Source organism: Cnephaeus nilssonii (assembly GCF_951640355.1).
Source record: "Cnephaeus nilssonii genome assembly, chromosome: 19".
NCBI classification, from domain to species: Eukaryota; Metazoa; Chordata; class Mammalia; order Chiroptera; family Vespertilionidae; genus Cnephaeus; species Cnephaeus nilssonii.
This window is the reverse complement of record NC_137090.1, coordinates 33,949,798-33,972,271: the sequence shown is the minus strand read 5'-3', so window position 1 is coordinate 33,972,271 and position 22,474 is coordinate 33,949,798. Positions and strand designations below refer to the sequence as shown.

Sequence of the window (22,474 nt, the reverse complement as noted above, 5' to 3'; positions counted from 1 at the left end):
GTCGACGAATTGAGGGTGTACGAATACCTAACACAATGATTCTTAATGTTTGGGATCTCAGTGCTTCATATGATCAGCAGTGCCTGGACCAGAACGGTCATCCGTTTGAAAACAGGCATTGACACAAACAATTATTCATTTCTGTAGATTCTTTTAAGTTTTGAAAATGAGCTCTGTGTTAATAAACACTGACTTTGTAATCATTGGATGTGTGTGTACATTTTGGGGGGACACCATGTATTTGAGTGCCTAAGCACCTGGCATTGTACCAGGTCCCCAAAAGGGTCACCTGGTCCTCTCAACCCCACGGAGAAGAGAGATGGTAACGGTATTATTCTCATCCTCATACGGGAAACTGAGGCTCCAGGACGTTATGCATGGCTTGCCCAAAGCCAGTGGTTTTCAAACACATGTAAAGAATAATATGGGCCGCCCTAACCGGTGTGGCTCAGTGGATAGAGCGTCGGCCTGCGGACGCAAGGGTCCCAGGTTCGATTCCGGTCAAGGGCATGTACCTTGGTTGCGGGCACATCCCCAGTAAGGGGTGTGCAGGAGGCAGCTGATTGATGTTTCTCTCATCAATGTTTCTAACTCTCCCTCTCCCTTCCTCTCTGTAAAAAATCAATAAAACATATTTAAAAAAAAAAAGAATAACATGGGCCAGTATATACATACATACAACACACCAAAGTTTCATGATACGGTGCTTATTATGTGACACGTGCTGGTACTTTTTTTCTCGTTTGTGTTTAAATGCTGGTTCAACCCATTCATAGTCAAGACGCCCAGTTTGTAAAACAGTGCAAGTCTGTCATTAACGGCAGAGTCGAGTCTTGCCCTAGTCCCGCCCCAGACCAGAGCCCTCACTGATCTGCCATACTGTCCTTCACTTGAAAGCGTGACTGTGCCTTCCAATAAGCTCCGGTGAGAATTACCATAAACTCAGCCCAATGTGATACGAAGTACCTGCGCATTTCGGCTGTTATCCCTTGGCTAATAAATGCCACGCCCCCTGGGACACTGGGTGACAACATCTTAAAAGTACACACATGGGCATCCAACAATTCCTGTAAGAATGCGTCTCTACTGACCTAGAACTTCAGGCGCCACAATCCCTTCACGTTCAAATTCAGGTGCATCGAATAGCGCTTTCTCCAAAGGCAGAAACACCTTACACCTGAGTGGTCCTTTTCCCTTCGGAAAACATCTTAACAGTCTTCTGGCTTCACCCATTATGTCAAATCAGTCAAACATTTTCATAGGATTCTCACAACAATGCCTCCGGCTTGGAGAGCAAACCGAGGCACCTTCACCAAGGGCTGGGGTTGGTCTGGCGCCCCGGCGCTGGCGTGTCTCAAAACGGCAGAGAGCCCTCCACCTCACATTTCCTGCCAGAGAGCCGTGGATGGCGCAAATGGTTCCCTATTGCAGGAAGGAGGGAGGACCGGGACCAGCACTGACAAAAAGGTCTCAACGTGATTGGCGGGTGGAGAACTCCCCGGGTCCAGTGTGGAAGTGGTGGGCAGACCCCCCACCTGGACAGATCGATTAGTAACGCCTGTGCCATGGTCAGGGGTGATGGAGCGTTTGCCGCCCCCACCCTCGTGGTGCCTCTGCTCCCGCCTCTCCCTGGGCAGGTAATGGAGGGTGGGGGCTGAGGGGCACGGGCCCTTGCTGGCAATGACCCCAGCTGCTAGTTCAGGTCCTCTTTCCTTCCGACTCCAAAAGCAGTTTAGGAGCATGACCGTGTCCAACGGGGGGACCAGGAGGCCCAGAGGCTGTACTCACCAGCAGCAGGGCTTCCAGCTGGTTGATGTAGATCTCCTCGCTGGCCAGGAACCCTGAGAGGACCAGCTTCCTCATCTCCAGGCCTTTCCCGGCTTCCACCTGTGAGAGCAAACCAGAATGCTGAGCAGCCTGTTTTCTTTTATCTCCTCTTTCACTAACACTTTTGTATGGGGTAAATGCCACATCTACCTATTAGAAAATCTGGCAAATACAAAAATATAAAGGGAAAAACAATCACCATATTCCTACTCTAGCTTCTTCTTTTTTTGGTTTTATTTTGTTAATCCTCACCTGAGGATATTTTTCCATTGATTTTTTTTTTTTTTTTTTTTAAGGGAGAGGAGAAGAGAGAGGGAAAGACCGAGAGAAATATCGATGTGAGAGAAACACATGATTGGTTGCCTCCTGCACTGGCCGGGGAGGAGCCTGCAACCAAGGTACGTGCCCCTGACTGGAATCGAACCCGGGACCCTTTGGTCTGCAGGCCGATGCTTTTCCACTGAGCCAAACTGGCTAGGGCTCCTACGCGAGCTTCTTGCTTTGTTTCTCTCTCATCCTTTTTCCCACATTTCCTTATTTGATACCCATCCATCCATCCACCTATTCAACCTCATAATATTGAACAAGGTAACAAAGGACCTGGCCTCACGTGTGTGGGGGCAGTTCAATGGGGGGAGGGGGAGGACGAGTTAAGAAGGGAAATCAGAATCCTGGCTGAGGCAGGGCATGCCACATGGAAGGCTCAGAAAGGGCGTGGGGAGGCTCCCAGAGGAAGTGATCTATAAACTGAGAGGAGGGGGAGAAAGTGGCCATGGGAACCCCAGCTGTGTGGCCTTTTAGCTGCACCTCTGACTTTATCCTCCTGTCCCCAGGGGTTCAAATTCGCAACAAAAGATGCCAGCTGTGGCCCTGGCAGGGTGGCTCAGTTGTTGGAGCATCGTCCCCCTTCATCCCCCTACACCCCCTTGGTAGGAAGGGTATGAGCGGCAAACGATCACTGTTTCTCTATTTCTCTCTCCCTTCCTCCCTCCCTCTATCATTGAAAGCAAATCACTGGGTGAGGATTAAAAAATTGATAATAATAACAATAAAGAAAAGAAAGGCGGTAACTAGCACCCCTCCTACCATTTCCTGACGGCCTCATTCTGTACGGCAGTGACGTCCTCCCCGCTCCACCTCTCCCCCATGGTGGAGATCATGCCTCACTTAGCTTTGAATGCCCATCTTGCTAATCTCTTACCAAGACTCTTCCCTTCGTTTTCACTCCTCCTCTCTGCTGTGGTCTAGGCCCTCAGCACCCCACTCTGCAGGCCGACTCTTCTAACTGACCCCTGCCTCTCCCTCCGCTCCACACACCAGCGCCAGACCCATCTTCTGAGAACGCCACCTTCCACCTGATGTTTGTCAAGGATTTAAGTCAATACAGCAAAATGTAATTACCTGGGGATTCAGTTAAGTCAGTGGTCGGCAAACTCATTAGTCAACAGAGCCAAATATCAACAGGACAACGATTGAAATTTCTTTTGAGAGCCAAATTTTTTAAACGTAAACTTCTTCTAACGCCACTTCTTCAAAATAGACTGGCCCAGGCCGTGGTATTTTGTGGAAGAGCCACACTCAAGGGGCCAAAGAGCCGCATGTGGCTCGCGAGCCGCAGTTTGCAGACCACTGAGTTAAGTTATTCATTTATTTATCCACTCAACAAATATTTACTGAATGCTCCCCAGACCCCATAGATAGAACAGGAAGCAAACACCCTACTCTCATGCGGCTTATCATCTAGTGGGAGAAAAGACGTTAAAAAGAAAAACAAAAACCAAGAATATGTAAATTGTAATAGGGGCCCCAGCTTATTTACTTAAACACCTTCAGTGACTCCTAGAGCCTCTCCCTACCCTTCCATCTCCCCACAGCCATCGGATCTGTCTTCCCAACAGGCCAGAGGTGTTCCAGCGTCTGAGCGCGTCATCCCTGCTGCCTCGATGCCTTCTCCTACCCCGGCTCTTCTCTTGTCTGAACCCCACCTCCCCTCGAAGGCACAGCTGCAGTCTCTCGGGCCTGCAGCATCTCTTGTTGTATGGGGTCTGCGGCATTGACCCCCGAACCTGACGGGTGCCCTGGTTCATGACCTGCCCGTTGGCTTCGTAGGGCTCTGGAGCACCTGCGTCACTCCTGTGCACTCCCTGGAGCCCAGCGCCACGTGACACCCCTACCGTGCGGGCACCTAACACTTAGGAAGGCTCGTAAGTTCTTTCCACTCTCTCATCTGGCCTTCAAATGCCTCCTTGGGGTGGGTACTATATTTTCTCATCACACATACAGAAATAAACAAGACTTAAAAGAGGGAAGGGGCTCATCCAGGGTCACAGAGCCAAGAAGTGGCCGGGAAGGAATTTGACCCCAGGCCTGGGACAGTGAATTTCCGTGCTATTCCACTGCTCGGATAATGTCCTCACTCGTCCTCAAGCATCAGATGCTCACCTGGAATCTCAAGCAGATCCCTCTCGGGGCCTCAACAGCACGCCCTGAGCATCGTCTGGGAGAGCTGTGCGATGCTGTCAGAAATTTCCCAAGTCCCGAGAAGCAAGGCTTCCCGGAACCCAGCTGCCTTCCCTGCCCTGGTGTGCTCACACGCTGGCCGGCCCTTTCCCCAGGTGAGCCTGGATCCTGGGCCCGTGAGCAGACCTGAGCTGGAGGCTGCTGCCCCACCCCCACCCCGTCTCTGGAATGGCATCTGACCCAGTGGTAGAAGAACAATGTCATGCCAAAGAGGTCCACACCCCAATCCCCCAAACCTGTGGCTAGGCGATCTCATATGGCAAAAGGGGCTTGGCAGACATGATTAAGTTAAGGATTTTTAGATGAGTTATCCTGGACTATCGGTGGACCCTTATGTATCACAAGAGTCCTGTGAGAGGCGGGCAAGAGCGTCAGAGAAACAATGAGCACAGAAGGAGAGGGCAGGGAGGGAGGGACAGACTGACGGAAGATGCCACACTGCTGGCTCCGAAGACATTCCATGAGCCAGGGAATGCAGGAGGCCTCTAGACGCTGGAAAAGGCACAGACGGACACGGATTCTCTCTGCCAGCACCTCCAGAAGGCATGCAGGCCAGCTGGCCCTTGTCGACGTGCATAAGTGAACAAATGTGTTGTTTTGAGCCACTAACTGTGTGGTCATTTGTTGCAGAGACATTAGGAAACTAGTATGGATGCCATGCTTTAGGGAAGGACAGTGGTTACTTATGGATGCCTTCCCAAGTACCAGGCACTAAGTGCTTTCCATGGATTAACACACTGAAGTCCCACAACCTGGAAGGTGCTATCATTATTCTCCCGAGTCACAGAGTGGAACCTGCCAGCGGCTCGGAGCTGTCCACCTGGCAGGCGGGCAGCACACCCTCCAAGGAGCCAGATCAGAGCTCGGAGCAGGGCCCCAGCCTGCTGCCTCCCCAGCCTGACACATGGGAACTCCCCCTCCGTGTAGGGGACCAGCACTCGCCTGCTGCACCCCATTCCCCTCCTATCTCCTGCCAACCAAGGGTTTGTCTGAGGGCCTGAGAGTCACTCGGGGAACACTGAGCTGAACAGTAGAGCTGGCTGGACTGGGACCAGTGCGAAGACCTGGTGATTCACGGCCCCCGCAAGCCTTCACCCACCCTGGCATGAGCCAGACCCCTGTGCCAGCCCCTTCAGCAAGACCCCTCCTTAAGAGACTCCCACCTCAGAGTCCAATCTTGAAAGGGCTCCCCAAAAGGGACTAAGGAGTCACCCCTGAGAGTCCCCACTCTGGGTCACATTCATTCTGAAGTGTGGGCTGGCATGAGGGTGGAGGTGATGTGAAAGTAAATCCAGTTATCACCAAAAACTCCTTTCATCTTTCCTTTGCTTTCCTCAGACCCATGTTCCTGGTTTAGAATTATCTGGACATTCACAGTTGTCTCTTTAATCCTTGTGGGGCTATTCTTTTTTTTTTTTTTAACTTTTAAAAAATTGATTTGAGAGGAAAGGAGGGAGAAATATCGATTTGTTGTTCCACTTACTTATGCATTCACTGGTTGATATATATTTTTTTAAATCCTCACCTGGGGATATGTTTTCACTGATTTTGAGAGAGAGAGAGAGAAACATCGATCGGCTGCTCCCACCCCCCGCCCTCTGCAGGTTCCCCAAGCAGGAATTGAACCCCCAACCCAGGCATGAGCCCCAACTGGAAACCCAAGTGCAACCTTTCTTTGGTGCATGGGACGATGCTTCAATCAACTGAGCCACCCAGCCAGGACTCACTGCTTGATTTTTGTGTGTGCTCTGACCAGGAATCGAACCGGCAACCTTGGTTTATCAGGATGACGCTCTAACCAACTAAGCTACCCAGCCAGGGCCCTTTTGGGGCTGTTCTTATCTCATAAAATGTCAGGGCTCAACATTAACTCATTCACACCTCACTAGGTGCCAGGTACTGGGAATACAAGTGAGGGAGACAATTTCTGTCCCAAAAAGCCCTCTAGCGGTGCCCACGTGCCCAGCATCTCCAGGGCGAGTTCTCTAAAGAGTTCAGGTCCCCCCAGCACAGGAAAGCTGCCTTCTCAGTGACACCATCCCCACTTCCTCCCCATGGGGAGCTTATGAAATGCGGCCACGGTGGGCTCCTTCGTCCCCAGCATTTTACACAATCTGCAGTCCCACAGTCTGTGGGCCTGAGGGCCCCTAATCCAAGAGGTCAGTCACTCTGGCAGGGACAGTATCTACAAGCAAGGCGTGGCCAACTCTGGCCTAGTCTACTGCAGTAGGGACTAAAAAAAGCCCCCGAAGGTTTAGTTCTAGGCCAGAGGTCGGCAAACTGCGGCTCGCGAGCCACATGCGGCTCTTTGGCCCCTTGAGTGTGGCTCTTTCAAAAAATACCAGGTGCGGGCGCGCACATACAGTGCGACTGAAACTTCGTGGCCCATGCGCAGAAGTCGGTTTTCGGCTCTCAAAAGAAATTTCAATCGTTGTACTGTTGATATTTGGCTCTGCTGACTAATGAGTTTGCCGACCACTGTTCTAGGCCAAGCGAAGCCTATCTGTCTAGGAACTGTGATCTCCTCCGAGACAACAAGGAGGACTGAAGAGGCAGAGCTGCCTGTGAGTCAGAAACTCAGGCCAAGCGGTTCCACACCCGCAGAATTCCGCTCAGGGACCACGCTAGTTTGCCACGAGCACCCAGCGGGGCCTGCTCAGAGCAGGTGCCACTGCTTAGGAGCTGTGTCCAAGCCAAGCATCAGCCTCAGGCCGGCCAGCCCTTCTCTGGGTTGAGACAAGGCAGGGACACCCACCACTCCCTCTCCTCTCCTCAGAGCTAGATACCGGGGAGGTGTCTGCCAGCAAAGTCCTCAGCAGAATAACGAGCAGAGAGGACAGGGGCAACTGCTGGGGGACAGACGAAACCCACAAAGTCCACTCTTCTAAGGGAGGATCCCCGAATTCTGGGCTCCCAGGTGTCTGACGCTTTGGACAGGCCCCCCTGAGATCCAGCAATGTTTCCAAACTTCAATTGTTCGTATCCCACCTTTGCAGCTGTGTCCTACTCACACACACCCTGCACTACTATTTACCTAACATTGTTCTTTACAACTGACTTCTTAAAAGCACAGCCTTATCCCATGTATGACATGTGAAATCACAGGAAAGATGCACAAATTATATTCTCCCTAACATACCTTAAAATATCTACCTAACTATTCAAAGTGCAAAATACATATCCAGGCACCACCTAAAATCATCATATATGTGGCCACCCACTTCGGGAAACATCCACGTGGGAGCCACACGTATGGCCATCACTGTACGGCCATCACTTCCCGTGAGGGAGAAGAGACCTGGGAAGACGACACAGAGATCTACGCATTTCAGACAATCCATTAAAAATTGGCACCGAGTAACACCTGAGGGGTTAATCCGCATTATAAAAGGATTCTTATTCCTGACAAATGAGTTCCCTTTCAATGGCAGCATTTATATCGCCCTCCGTACCTTTAAATAGAATTGTATCAAAGACTTTCTCGGAAAGTATGCGGCACTTTACAGCTGGGAGGTGATGTTGCCATCAGTATTCACATTATTATTCGTTTATAGATCATTAACTCCTCAAAGGGAAGGGTGGGCTGAAAGACACAGCAGCCCCCCTCCCCGACCCCCCCCCAAGCTCTGGAGAAAAATCATTGCCATCTTCACATCTGTCCCCTAAGAAGATGAAGTATCTTGGAAATTACACTGAAAACAGGATTGATTTATAGGCCTGGCACCTGGACATATGCTCAAGGAACCTGACCACTATTTAAGGTAAGTACTCCTGAAGCAAAGTAATAGAAAAGAGAGAACTGTCTTGGATGCCTACCAGCGGCTGAAAAGAGTCTATCTTGCAAGAGCGTGCCAAGACGGTCCACAGCCCCGGGCAGGAGCACACGCTCCAGAAATGCCCCTGGACCACACACGTGCACCCAGTCCAACCCTGACTCAACGAGACGTGATCTCTCCTCCTCTGAATTTAGTCCCCTTTTCTCAGAACCCTCCTCATTGCCCCTGACTACTTTCTCATTACATTGCTATAACCTGTACACTTGCCCCCTCACCCTGAACTGTGAACTCTCTGAGTGCATCTCATCTCCTCCCCCCGGCCAGGAAGTGCTTCGAAGAGAACACAACCTGACAGTGTTTGTTGAATGAATCAATGAGCTTTCTCACCATCCATCTCCAGCCACCTGCTTGTCTTCTCCCTCTAATGACAGCCTGGCCTGGGCAGGAGGAAGGCACCCTAGAGGTGTTCAGGATGAGACAAGAGGCCTGGAAACCCCCAATACTCCCGAAAGGCCCCCTCCCCGACGCTGGAGACAAGTCCGGAACACCGAGGCAGCAAGGTAGAGGGGAAGACTCACAGGGATCGGGGAGCTGCGGCGTGTTGAGTGTGAGGTGTGCCCAGGACCTCTTGGCATCCATGTGCTGTCTCTTTAGAACTCCTCTGAGATGGAACAAGGCCAGGCACAGGGTACACCCTTTGCAAGCCCCATCGAGCCTCGCTCATTCCACACATTCACTGGGCACCAGCCAAGCACCAGCACTGCACAGCATTCCACAATGAACACAAGGTGGCCCTTGCCCTCGAGAATAGGATAGAGCAGGCAGATGCCTCAAGTCCCAAGCAGAATGAAATATGGCTGAGACTCAGGTAGAAGCCAGAGTCCAGAGTAAGGGTGGACCCATATGGCAGCGTATCAGCAGATCCCACCTGTGCTGGGAAGGGTTTCTCAGAGAGGGTCCGTTAGGAACCCCACACGCTACGTTCTTGGTTCATAATCAGAATTTCCCATCCTGCTTCTGCGGGGGGAGGCTGGTCAGACCCTAAGTACAGAGGCTTTCATGGGCCCAACGAGGAACATGACTTACCCCCACGGCTCGGCGCCAGCTCCAGAAGAGAGAGCCGGGGTGGGGCACCAGCCACCACCCATTACAGCTCCTCACTGCTCGGCTCGCAGGCCTGCAGCTACGCTCCACACTTCAGCCATCTACCTTGGGCCGCAGTCTATTTTTACCTCCATTAGCTCCTCCGGGAAGCACACTGTAGCGTGGGTGGGGCAGGGCCGTGATCCCATCTTACAGGAGGGACGAGAGGTCCAGAGAGGCTCCAGACAGCCGCCTGCCCACAGCAGTGCCCTGTGCACCGTGCCCTCGGGGTGCCCCACAGATGGGTGCCCTCTTTTCAGGCAGCCTGGCTTGCAGTCTAAGAACTCGCTGCCATACTTTCTAACTGGCCTCCTTTCTGGCCACAGAACAGCGAGGAGGTGAGCAAAAGGCTGAGGTTAGAGCCCTTAGGAGTGGGTAGGTGTGCCATGCCTCAGGCAACACAGGTGTGGATTCTAGAGGGAGCCCTGCCCTGAGGAGGAGGTGCAGAGAAGGGGACTGATGCAGCCACGCCCCTCCTGCTCTAGCTTTAGGGCAACCTCTCTGACAGGACAGGGGCATTGCTGCCAAGAGTGCCCACAGCCCGAGTGGGTGGGCTGGGGTCCAGCAGATGCTTCCCGCGTATGCCCGCCTTAGGAAAAGTGCCTACCCACCTGGCTTCTGCCTCAGAGCCAGCTGTCACCTTCCCCCTCTTCAGCTACTCCAATCCTCTTCCTTCAAGGAAGCTCAGTGACCTCTGGTACTCTCCCTCCCTTCCTTCCCTCCCTCCCTCTAAATGCTCTCATGCCGAAGCCCAGACTCACCAAGTCCCCTTGCTAGAAAGAGAGTGGCCCCCTTGGCCTGAACTTCCTAAGTGCACTTATCCCACTGTTGCCATGGAAACCATGAATTAAGGCCTCCCGGTTTCAAGTCAGCCAGCTCCTCTGGGGCAGCAGGCTCACACCACTGCCATGCCCACCAGGTGACTCCTGTCACCGCCAGTGAAAGCCCCAAGCACAGCTGGCCGGGTAGAGCCAGCGGCCACTCCCCCTGAGGACAACTGGTCCATGGGAGGAGGCAGGCCCAGCGCCTCTCCCCCAGGAGCAGCTGCCGAGCGCACAGCCCCTCTCGTCCCCTCGCAGGCATGCGCCAGTCCCTCTCCAGCAGAGCGAGGTTTGTGCACCCATCAGCCATTTCTGCCCGCACGCAGCTCCGGCGGTGGAGAGCTGCTCGCCCTGCCCCCTCCCTCAGCAAGCATCCAGGGCGTGTCACGTTCCCACCTTCACAGCCATCAAGAAGGGGGACCCTGAGCCAGGGCTGGTCGGGGTTCCCAGCTCGCATTCCTCCAGGAGAAACACATCTTCATCCTCCAGAACCTTGTCCAAAAGGCCTATTGCCTCCTCTTCCTCTTCCATGGCAGCCGGAGCCGCGGAGGGCAAACAGGAAACAGGGTCCACGCAGCAGCAGCAGCACCAGCAGCAGCAGCAGCCGTCGCCGCCGCCGCCCCGGAGGGAGGCAGGCGCGCAGGGAGGGGACGAGCGTGCAGGGCAGGCCTAAACCAGCATGCTGGCCTCCCCGGAGTCAGCCCTGGCACCTGGCCACCGGCTCCCGATGAAAGGCTCCATTATGAACCTTTTCCTGCAGCCGCTTCCCGGCCCTCCGGCGCGCGGGGCTGCGGGCCCGCCTCGCGCGCGTCCCGCCCTGAGAAAGGGGAACCGGGTCCGCTGGGGCAGCCCCGTGGGCCTCGGCCGCCTCCGGCAGCGCTCCCCGCCGCCGCGTTGTCAGGGCTGTCAGTGCAGGAAGGCGCGCGGGCGGAGCGGGAGGCGCCCCTGCGCGGCCGCCGGGCCCTTCCTGCTGTGCGCGCGGGCCGGGCGCAGGCGGGGCCCCGCGCTCCCCGGCCGCCGCCGCTCGCGAGGTCGGTCCCGGCGCCCCGCCGCCGGCCCCGGCGATCCCGCCCTTGCTGGGCTCCGAGGTCCGCGTTTGCTGTGAATACACAGGAAATGCACAACTTGACTTGCGAGGTGGAGCCGTTCCCTCTGTGGTCGCCGGGCCCGCCGGCTGGCGGAGGCTTGTGGAGCGCGGAGGAGGGGCGAGGAGGCCGCAGACGGGCCGGGCGCAAGGGGAGGTCGGCTTCCCAGAGACAGGCTTTATTTACAGCCCCTCTCCGGGGCCGGGCGGGCGGGCGGGAGCCGGCGGGGGGAGGAGCGCGGGCGCAGCTGCCCGCACAGCCTCGCGGACCTCCCGGGCCCACGTCAGTGTCACCTTGGATCCCCATATGCCCGAGTCCCTTCTCACCTCTGCCTCAGGCCCTGCCACCTTGGCGGAGGTGAGGCGGAGGCCGCTGAGAAACCAGTTCCCAGCCCACCTCGGGCTGGGGGAACAAGGCTTTGTGCAAAGAAGGCCTGACCTGCCTCGCCGCCGCAGCCAAAGGAAACTTAAGTGCCAGCGGGGTCTGCAGCAGGGGCCACCTGGGTAGCGGGAGGTGTCACATCTGCTCACAGATGCTGCTGAGATTAGCGTTCCACCTCTTGGGGCTCTTCCCGCAAGAGGGGCCTTGGGCCCTAGCCTTTTGGCTCAGTGGATAGAGCCTCGGCCTGCGGACTGAAAGGGTCCCGGGTTCGACTCTGGTCTAGGGCACATGCCCAATTTGCGGGCTCGACCTCCAGTAGGGGGCGTGCAGGAGGCAGCCGACCAGTGGTTCTCATCATTGATGTTTCTATCTCTCTCTCCCTTTTCCTCTCTGAAAAGAAAAAAAAAAGGGGTGGGGGTGGGGTGTGGGGGGCCTCGGCCCAATAGAGCCCGCACCACAGGAGAGGGTGATCCAGGACAGGGACTATGGCCAAGCCTGTCCTCCCCCTCTCTCCCCCGCCTGCTTCCCTTGGCTGCTTCAACAGTTCCAAAAGCTGAATCCATGCGGAGGGCAAAGGGCACATTCCGGTTCCCTAGCCTGGATTCAGAGGTGGTACATCCACCCACTCTCATGGGGGAGGAGTTTTGGGCAGGACCCGAAAAAACTCTTTCACAACACAACACCTAGGGCAAAGGTTGCAAACTCCAGCACCCATGATGGTGCAGATAAGAGCACCCGCAATAGTGTAGATAAGATCAATCAGCAAAATGAGCCAGGTGGGGGCCAGGTGAACTGAAGAAACCGCCACTCAGCTCCGGTCCAGCGGAGGGCTGCCCCATCTTGGATTGTTAAAGAGAAGCTGGGAACCTGGATTCTTAGGTGATACCTCTCAATTTTAAAATGATGACAGGTAAATTGCATTTATAAAAACCGCAGTGCAGTCAATAATATTGTGGTAACTATGAGTGGTGCCAGGTGGGTACTGGAAATATCGGGGAAATACTTTGTAAAGTATACGGTTGTCTAACCACTAGGCTGTACACCTGAAACCAAGACAAAATAATATTGAAAGTAAACTAATTTAAGCCCTAGCCGGTTTGGTTCAGTGGATAGAGCGTTGGCCTGGGGACTGAAGGGTCCCGGGTTCGATTCCAGTCAAGGACACATGCCCGGTTGCAGGCTTGATCCCCAGTAGGGGGCGTGCAGGAGGCAGCCGATCAATGATTCTCTCTCATCATTGATGTTTCTATCTCCCTCTCCCTTCCTCTCTGAAATCAATAAAAAAATATTTTAAAAAAGTAAACTAATTTTAAAAAGTAAACCATGGTGTGGTCTAAATGAAATGCATATCTGTGCATTAAAGTAGGCCCACAGACAAGGCTGCTGCCTTCTTGCAGCTGGTTGTTTCGTTGAGAGAAGGTTGGGAGGGGGAGGGGGAGGGGGATTCCCTGAATATTCCTTCTGTCCCCTTTCCTCACTGGAAACAAATTCAGCTTCACACCCTACCAGCCCACTGCTTATCTTTATAAGCCTGTATAATAGGTGCCACCAGCTAGGTAGATCAACTGAAAACTCAAGATTCTGGGTGGTGAGCTCCGAAGCTCCAGCCCCATTCAAGCCCCCCCCCCCCCCCCGGCCCCATCTCCCACCAGCCCCTCAAGCATATCTCCAGCCAGGGATTCCCCTGTAATCTTCCTGATGCTTCCAGCTCACAATTCTCTCTCCCAGTACACCGTTGCCAGGACCAGACACCGTGGCTCTGAATGATACAGTGTCTGAGCTATCCATCAACTTCACATTTGTGCCTACCACCAGCCTCCTTATGCACATGTCACATCCCCCTCAGGTGGCAACTACTGTGTGGCCACAGGGGGAAGAGTCAAACCCTTTGGACCTCACATGGAAATGCATTCCAGCCAAAACCGGTTTGGCTCAGTGGATAGAGCGTCGGCCTGCGGACTGAAGGGTCCCAGGTTCGATTCCGGTCAAGGGCATGTACATTGGTTGCGGGCACATCCCCGGTGGGGGGTGTGCAGGAGGCAGCCGGTCGATGCTTCTCTCTCATCGATGTTTCTAGCTCTCTATCCCTCTCCCTTCCTCTCTGTAAAAAATCAATAAAATATATTTAAAAATCGTAATTTAAAAAAAAAGAAATGCATTCCAAAGGAGGGGGAAACGTGTACCATCCTTGGCCCACCGGGTATCCTCACCTCTCCTTTTCAGTGGGCACCTCAGCTGAACACAGGGCCCTGGGCTGAGCCTCCAAGCTGGGTGGAGGGTTGAGAAGGAGAGAGGAGGGAAAAAGAAAAGAATGGGCATGATTTCTTATCCCACCTTCCCCCCCAAGGTCTGTGGATGCTCTAAGCTCGGGGGGGGGGGGGAGGTAAGGGGGGGCTCCTGCCATTCTATTAGAGCAGAGAACCGGTCCTCAGCAGTGACAGGCTCCTCCCTGTCACCAAAGCTGAAATGCAAGGGATTGGGGATAGCTCTCTGGGCCCTCAGGGCTGACAGGGTTCCACAGAGGCACACCCGCCCCATGCCCCGCCCCCTCTCTCACTCACTGGTTTTCCCCAGGCCCTGCCCGAGCTGGTTATAAATAGCCAGGGCACATCTGAAGGGCCCTTTCAGCCACAATTCCTCATTTGGTTTGGGTGGATGAGGCTATTCCCAGAGCCTGGGAACAACCAGGCCTGGCATTCCCCAGGACACGCGTGTGCCAAACCAGGGCTCTGTGCCACAGTGTCTGACTCCCATCCTACAGGCTCCACGTGCAGGGCAGGGGCTGCGCCGAGGGTCAGACAGGCAGGTGGCCTGGGAGAAGGGCCTAAAAGCCCAGGGGCCCCCCTGTGTCCCTTCCCTCACCCAAGGGAGCAGGCCGTGCCCTGAGAAGTCTCCGAGAGCAGCGGTCGCCAACCTTTCGGACCTCACGGGCCACCCGTGGTCCACGGACCCCCGGCTGGCGACCGCTGTCCTAGAGCATCCTCATCTCCATTCCCATGTCCCTCTTCAGCATGGTGAGACCAGTATCCACTTCTTCCCCGAACCCTGAGACCCCTCCCAAGCTGCTCCCGAATAGCCATGGCATTTCTACACCACCCCATCCCTGTCGGCGGGAAATTCCAGTGAGTAACTAGAATGCCCTTCCAGCTCCACCGGGCACACAGACTCCACTCAGATGCCCTCAGTCTGTCCCACGACACCCCCCGCCCTATGGAGGGGAAGTGACTCACATGTCCCAGGGATGCTCCCTCCCTCTCCCCTGCAAATGCCCAGAGCCAGCCCTGGACCTGAGCTTCCCCCCTGGGTCCACCACGCTCCACCTACTTCAGCCCGGCTCCTGATCCTCCACTCCAGAGAAGCAGCCTGCTCCAAAGGCCCCTAAATGGCCTTTTCCCAAAAATCAGAGGCCTCCCTCTCTACCCCTCTGTAGCCAGGACATTCTCAAGGCCCTCAGCTTCCATGACTGCGCTGGGGCTACCTCTGACCACTCGGGCAGGTAAATCCCTCTTCCTCCTGCCTCCTATCCGTGTGGCCACCCACTCAGGACCCAGGCCTCAGGCCTCTGCTCTGCCCTCAGGAACTCAGCCCCTTTCATTTCTAGGCCATTGCTAGTCCTTCGCCATCGGCACCTCCAGCAGCTTGCTCAGCTCTGAACGTGGCACCTGTGCCGTTCCGCTGGATCTCCTCACTCGGAAGTCCCGTCCACGCCCCTCAACTCCACAGAGCCACACGGGTCGGCCCCTCCCCCTCCCTCCACCAGCTTCCCCTTCTGGCTTCTCCACTTCTGCTGGCGGGGCCGCCATCTTCCTTCCCTCCGGCCCCCACATCCCTTTTATCCAGTCCCTTTGGTTCTTCCTTCTTTCTTTTCATTTTTAAAAGATATTTTATTGATTTTTGGAGAGAGAGGGAGAGAGAGAGAAACATCAATGTGAGAGCGAAACATCGATCGGCTGCCTCCTGCATGCTCCCTACCAGGGATCAGGCCAAAACCCGGACATGTGCCCTGACTGGAATCGAACTGGCAACCTTTCAGTGCACGGGACGAAGCACAACCAACTGAGCCACACTGGCCAGGGCCTTCCTTCTTTCCCTTTTCCAAAACCACCACCCAAATCAAGGTTTGCAGCACCTCACACCTGTACAACCACAGTAATATTCCATTCTGACTCCTGTTCTTGCCTGCCCTAGCTGTTCACACACTCGTTCATTCACGCCCAGAGAGAAGGCCTGGCATTACAAACACTCAGACCTGGGAGACACGACCCTCGCCATTAGAGTGCTCTCAACCTTAGCGGGTGAGGAGACATGGACAAACAAGGCAGTGTGCTCACTAATCCACACCGTGGCCACCGGTCAAAGGCACTAACCCTGCGTGAGAGGAAGAGCTTCCCAGGAGAGCGGCTTCTGAGCAGCATCTTGAAAAGGGGGAGGGTTTCCAGGCAAAGGGAGGAAGACGAGAAAGGAAAACGTTTTGTAAGGAGCACCAGGAAGCTCAGCTGACAGAAGAGAAAAGGGGCAGGTGATGGACTTGGAGAAGTGGCTAGAACTACACCTTGGGGAGTGAGGGGTGTGGACTCCCCCATGGGCACTCACCAAGCCCACACTCTCGTCTCTTTTTAAAAAAATAGATTTTTATTGATTTCAGAGAGGAAGGGAGAGGGAGAGAGAGAGATAGAAACATCAATGATGAGAGAGAATCATCGATCGGCTGCCTCCCGCATGCCCCACACTGGGGATTGAGCCCGCAACCCGGGCATGTGCCCTGACCGGGAATTGAACTGTGACCCACCTGGTCCATAGGTCGATGCTCAACCGCTGGGCAAGCCCATACTCTCAAAGCTACCTCAACCCCATGGCCTTCTCTCCATCCCCTCATTCCCTTACCCACTCCGTCAACAAGTATTTATTAATTGCCTACTGTGCACCAGGCACTGTGCTAGCATTCAGAACACAGCCACAAACAGGACACTCCGTCTACCTCCATGGGGCTGTCGGTCTCAGGGACAGACTGACATTGTGAGCCCAAGGCCGTGCCGGGGGAGGCGTACAACCTCACAACGATAGCACTGAGGTACAACTCCTTCAGAAAGAATATATGGAAAGACCTATTGTGATTTTAAATGTTCACACCTCTGACTCAGCAACTCCACTTTAAGGGATTTTCTACAAAAACATTTCTACAAAGTCGCAAAGATTATGTACAAAGATGTTCACTGTTTATACGTGTAAAAGACCGGAAACAGCCCAAATGTCTATCAGAAGGGGATTGGTTAGGTGAATTACATTCATAAAATGCTGCATATAATCATAAAGAAAAAGGAGGTGTATCTTTAACTACTGACATGCAAAGATGTCCACTTGTTAAGTAAAATAAGAACAAATTGCATAACAGTACCAAGAGTATGAAATGCAATCTCACTTTACATACACACACATAATGTCTATACGTCTATCTATGTATATCTATCTATATAAATACCTCACGTGGAAAAAAAAAAGGAGACACATAAAACAGAACCAATTCTTAACGGAAGTTTTTTCTTTGTAGGATGGAACTTCGGACTTTCACTTTCTGTATGATGCAGTTCTGTGAAGTTAGAATTGCCCGTGATGTAATCAGGGAAAATGAAGAAGTTAAAAAAAGAAGTGGGGTAAGTGCTACGATTGGGAAAGTAGACTGAGCTCTGGGAGCACAAGACAGGCAGGTGGAGCAAAGGGGGGTGGGGCGGGTGGAAGGAGGTGACATTAAAACACACCTCAAAACGATCAGGGGTTAGCCAACCCCGTGGGGGCTGGGGGGCAGACAGGACGGTGTGAGGCCAAGTGAAGTGAGTCCAGTGTGGGTGGCGCGTATGCATTCATTCCACCAACATTTACTGAGCATCCACTGTGTGCCAGGCACAGTTCTAGGCACTAGAATGCACGAGCAAACGTTTGGTTACAAAACTGGCAAAGCTTGCAGGGCTCACGTTCTCCTTGGAGGGATGGGTGATGAGGCCACAGAGGTAGGCAGGGGTCAAGTGGTCATGTCAGGTAGGGCCCAGCCAGTATGACAACAGGACAAAGGGAAGGCATTGAAGGGTTTTAAGCAGGAAGTGACAGGGCCATTCTTCAACGCCTTTCTACCGCTGACATCAGATTACTCTTTCTAAAACATTGCTCACCCTGGGCCCAGCAGGAAGCCACGCCAGGCCAAGCAAGGGCAGTGGGGCTCTTGCCTATGACTCAACTGATCCCATTGTTGACAACCACCTCTGCTGCTCGCCATCCCCTGAAAGGACCAGGTACAGTCTCGCCTTTGGGCCTTGTCCTGGACTTGAAGCCCCTTCTCCCTCCCTCCTCTTTGCCTCTCAACTTTCTTGGCAGCTCAAGCCCCACTTCCAGAGTTTCTGGAGCTCAGTATACCCTGGGCCAACGAGAACGGACCTCCATGGGCCAGTGCCAGGGGCAGGCGGAGTTGGCTGCAGCCGCAGATGGAATCAGATTCACCCACTTCCTGATAGCTGGGCTCCTCCCTCTGCCTTCTCTTTCTCTGTGGCAGTAGAAGTCATTCCAAAAATCGTTCAGTAGAGTGCAACTACGTGAAGCAAACGTTGAGTATAAGCCAGTACATGACACTGTTTGTATAGTAAAACAAACAAACAAAAACGAAACCAAAAAACTCCCCTGGATTCTGGGTTTGAATGCTCTCTCTGCCTCTTGCCAGCTGTGTGACCCTAGGCAAGTCATTCAACCTCTGTGGGCCTCAGTTCCCTCGTCTGTAAATGAGGGTAATTATAGCACCAACTCCAGGGTTGCAGTGAGGACTAGTACACACAGGGCAGTACACGAATCAAGCACCAGCTATTCTCTTCTTCGGCAGCGGTGGGGGGAGTCCAGAAGCGGGGAGCCCTAGCCCACTCCCAGCTACACCTCCCACCTCTTCCAAGGAGCCCAGTCCCCAAGCCATACCGGACCATCCTCCTTTCCTTAAACCTCCAGAGGTTTCCCCAGAACTTACACCTTTACCTAGAATGCCCTTCCTGACCAGTGCCCAGGCAGAACACTGCCTCCTCTCTGAGGCTGCCTCCTCCATGCTCTCCTCCTTGATTGGCCCCACCTGAAGTCACATGATTCCCCCCTCAGACTTGTACATCTCTCAAGGTTGTTGCACAGATGGCCTTGAAATAGAGGAATTGTGTGTCTCTCTCGCTGACTGTGTGTGTGTACAAAGGGGAAAGGGGCAAGCCCTGTTCGTAAAAAGTCCAGCGTCCAGAACCATAAAAAGTAGATACTTAGCCCTGGCTGGTGTGGCTCCGTTGGTTGAGCATCGTCCCATGCACTGGTTCGATTCCTGCTCAGGGCACATGCCCAGGTTGTGGGCTCGGTCCCTGGTACGAGGCATGCAAGAGCAGCCAATCTTTCTCATTGATGTTTCTCTCCCTCTCCCTTCCTCTCTCTCTAAAATCAATACAAACATTTTTTTTAAAGTAGGTGCTCAGAAAATACAGGGCAGATTATGGCCAAGTGGGAAATGACCAGGGAGAAGGGAGGGCAGATATGGCCAGGTGGAGATGACCCCAGGAGGCTTACAGGGCGAGGCAAAGGGTCTCCCAAGGAAATAATCAAGGGCCCAGGTTAGGTGGGTGATTCTATAAAAACATATGATGTGGGCTCCTAGGGCTAAAGGGAACCCCAAGTCACACAGTCCTACCGAAGAAAGAATCTCCTCTCTACCTCGGTCACCAGCCTCTGCTTGAATCCTTCCAGGGCCTGGGAGCGGATTACCTGTCCCACTGGTAGACAAGTCTAACACTTGAAATATCCTTAATAGTTACTCAAATCTTACCCCATGCTAACTCTATTCTTATCCTGTCCTCCAGGGCAATACGGGATCGTCTTCTTTCGTTTTAATAGGGCAATACTTTGAATGCAATGAGTATAAAAGGGCGTAGAGTAAGCAGTCCCCTCCTATTCCTGCCCAGACACCCTCCCTACCATGCAGCCCTGCTAGGACGCTGTGACTGTTGGCTCCCCCTTAGCCCTAGGATCCGACATCAATGGAAACCAGTTTCATAGAAACCATCTAGGCAACCTGAATGCCCTGACTTACCTTCCCCCTGCCCGTAAGCCTCCTGGGGTCACTGCCACTGGATATGTCTTTTCTGCGCACCCACCTTTCCCCACTTGGTAAATGCCAAATGTCCCCCGAAGGACCCCTCCCCCCAGGACAACTGTCCCAGACCCCCATGTTTCTAACCTCCTTCTAGGCCAGGGGTTCTCAACCAGGGGTGACTTTGCTCCTGAGGAGACGTTTAGCAACGTCTGGAGACCTCGGTCGTCACAACTGGGGCCTGCTACTGGCCGAGGACAGAGAAGCTGCTGGGCACCCTGCAATGCACAGGACGAGCTCCCATGGCAAAGGATTACCTGGCCATTTCCAGAGCTCAGACTGCTCTAGACACACTCCAGAAGCAGAAACCAGGCCCTGCCCAGTCAGTGATAAATAGAGCGGGCCAGCACCTCCCTCCTCCCTCAGCTCACACACCCGGTGGTAAGTCGGTGTCCAGCAGGGTGGGCTTACAGGGAACACCCTCACCGGGGGGCCAGGGAGAAGGGAGGGCAGAGTATGGCCAAGTGGGAACTGGCTCAAGGCAACTCTAACCTCTTTCCAAGCAACCAGGTCTCTGTGCCTCTCTCCTTCCCCTGAATCCCCAAGGTGGCGCCCTCTAGAGGGGGGCCCTGTGCCTGGCAGGAATGCCACTGGGAGCAGAGCCACAGGGACTAGAGCAGGGATGGGGACTGTCCAAGAGCAGCCAGGGCCAGGGGCTCCTGAAGAGCTAGGTTCCCATCCAGGGAGCGATTCCGAGGGGTGCTCTGGCTGCCCGAGTACCCCCACCTCCTCACCAGCTGTGGGGCCTTAGCGGGGCTCCGTGACATCTTGGCTCCACATAACCTGTAGAATGGGGCCCTGAGGGCGCCTACCTCCCAAGGTTGTGGTGAGGGCTCCGTGAGTCGCTATCTAGAAAGGGCTCTAACAGTGCCCAGCATTCAGCAAGTGCTATGGAAGTTTCTACTCCTCTTCTTCTTCCTGCACGCAGGCAGGAGGGGAGGCGTCTGTGCGGCCCTCCACAGAGAGAACGCCGACAAGAGCATCCTCCACGTGAAAGAAAGCACCGGCACCCACTAGGGGAGAAACCAGGTGACGAAGATGGAAAACGGCGAGTCCCTGGGATAGGAGCCAGCCTGCGGATGGGCCGTCCTCTGCCCTTCTGCCCCGGGCACGAGCCCCAGGCCATGCAGCCCCTGCCAGCTGGCGGCTCCCCTGTGTGCGGCCAACACCTCCAAGGGCTTCCGCAGCACTTGCTCCAGGGGCATTGCAGCACCTACTGGTGTGACTGTGGGGGTCAGTCAGCCTCCCTGCCCCGCCCCCGAAGACTCCAGGGCTCAAGGGTAGAGACGGGGTCTGGTTGGGTGCCCCTTCATACCCACAGTGCCTGGGGCCTGATGAGACCAGCAAACCTTCCCTGGATGAATGTGACTTTGGAAGCCGCCTGGCTGGCAGATGTGAAATACACTCCTGAACGATGATCCCAGCACACTGGCGGGGAGCAGGTCCCAGACGGAGGCTCCAGGCCGGCCAGGTGTGCTTCCCCAGGGAAGACCAGCTCCGAGCCAGGTGTGCAAGCGTTTTAATAGGGCAATATTAATAGTAATAGGACAGGGAGGGCCCGTGTTCGATGGAGCTGAGGGTCACCACCAGGGCACTATGTCTCCCTGCTTCTCAACTCAGACAAGCTAAGGAACCCCCATCCCCACCCCGAGTCTTAGTTTCTTCATCTACAAACCACGTGGTTGGCTCCCCAAGTGGCTGGAGGCGTTAGGTGGCAATGAGGCCCATGGCTCTCACACAGCACCTGGCACCTAGGAGGAGCCAGTCAGTCTCCCCTTTGCAGCGAAGATCAAAGATCCAGAGAGGGAGAGACCGGAGCAAGGCTGCTCAGACAGGAGGCTGGCGCCCTGAGGACAGCAAGCATGTCTCTGACTCCAGCGGCAGCTGGAAATGCCGCGAGGCATAAAGACCACCGGAGCCGCTAACCTCCCCAACCCAGGCCTCGCACACCGAGAGGGAGCAGACCGGGGCCCAATCTCAGATGCTCCCGCTCTCCACGTGGCTTCTCCACTCACCTAGCAGCAAACTCCTCGCTTGGTCACCTCAAATATCAAACCCCAAGTCTTCAGAAGGAGCCGAGGAAGAGAAGAGATCTGCCCCAGCTTCATCCCCTAAGCCTGCACCTGCCCCCCGTCCCTCCTCCCTGGCCATCCCAGCTCCCTTCCACAAACACGAGGGGAGCACCCCTCGGAGCCCTCCTGGGAGCTGCTGTCGAGGGCCATGCAGGTGATGGGGGCAGTAACTGCATGTGTCTCCCTGACAGGGAAGGGCTCAGGGGTGGGCTGTAAAAGTTCACAAGGGAGATGGTGTCTGAACGGACCTGGGAGCACCACACCGACTCCAGCGTCCGAAAGACCAAGTTTGAACGTCTGGCCACTGGCTTGTCTTGGGCAAATTAAGTCAATTCTCTGAGCCTCAGTTTCCTCAACTGTAAAATGATGATCACTGTTCCTACCGTATAGGGTTGTGGTTGGCCTCAAATGAGGCCACCCCTGTAAAAGGCTCAGCGAAAACCTAAGTATTTGTGATGATGATGATGAGGAGGAGGAGGAGGAGGAGAAGGAAGAGAAGGAGGAGAAGGAGGAAAAGGGGACGGAGATGAGAAGGACGAGGATGGTGATCATTTGGACTCTCCCTATCCTTATCTTTGGATTTTCCTGCAAGTTGCAGTCGGAACCGCTCAGTGCAGCCTTTTATTAGACCCTTTGGACCTGCTGTGGGTATCACAGGAGCTACAGAATGAGTTTGACATTGAGCAATTCCTAGTTA

At 54.4% G+C, this 22,474-nt stretch overlaps 1 protein-coding gene across 3 annotated transcripts in view; it reads right to left on the bottom strand.

The window, feature by feature from the left end:
• Positions 1–22,474, bottom strand: part of ABR (ABR activator of RhoGEF and GTPase) — a 187,868-nt gene that overhangs the window by 74,598 nt on the left and 90,796 nt on the right. For 2 of the 3 annotated variants that reach the window (XM_079798863.1, XM_079798864.1), the window contains exon 3: positions 1,789–1,887. In XM_079798863.1, the coding sequence (XP_079654989.1) occupies positions 1,789–1,887 (99 nt within the window). Of the gene's footprint in view, positions 1–1,788; positions 1,888–10,483; positions 11,295–22,474 lie in introns of those variants that run through there. The other variant, XM_079798865.1, reaches the window with a different exon arrangement.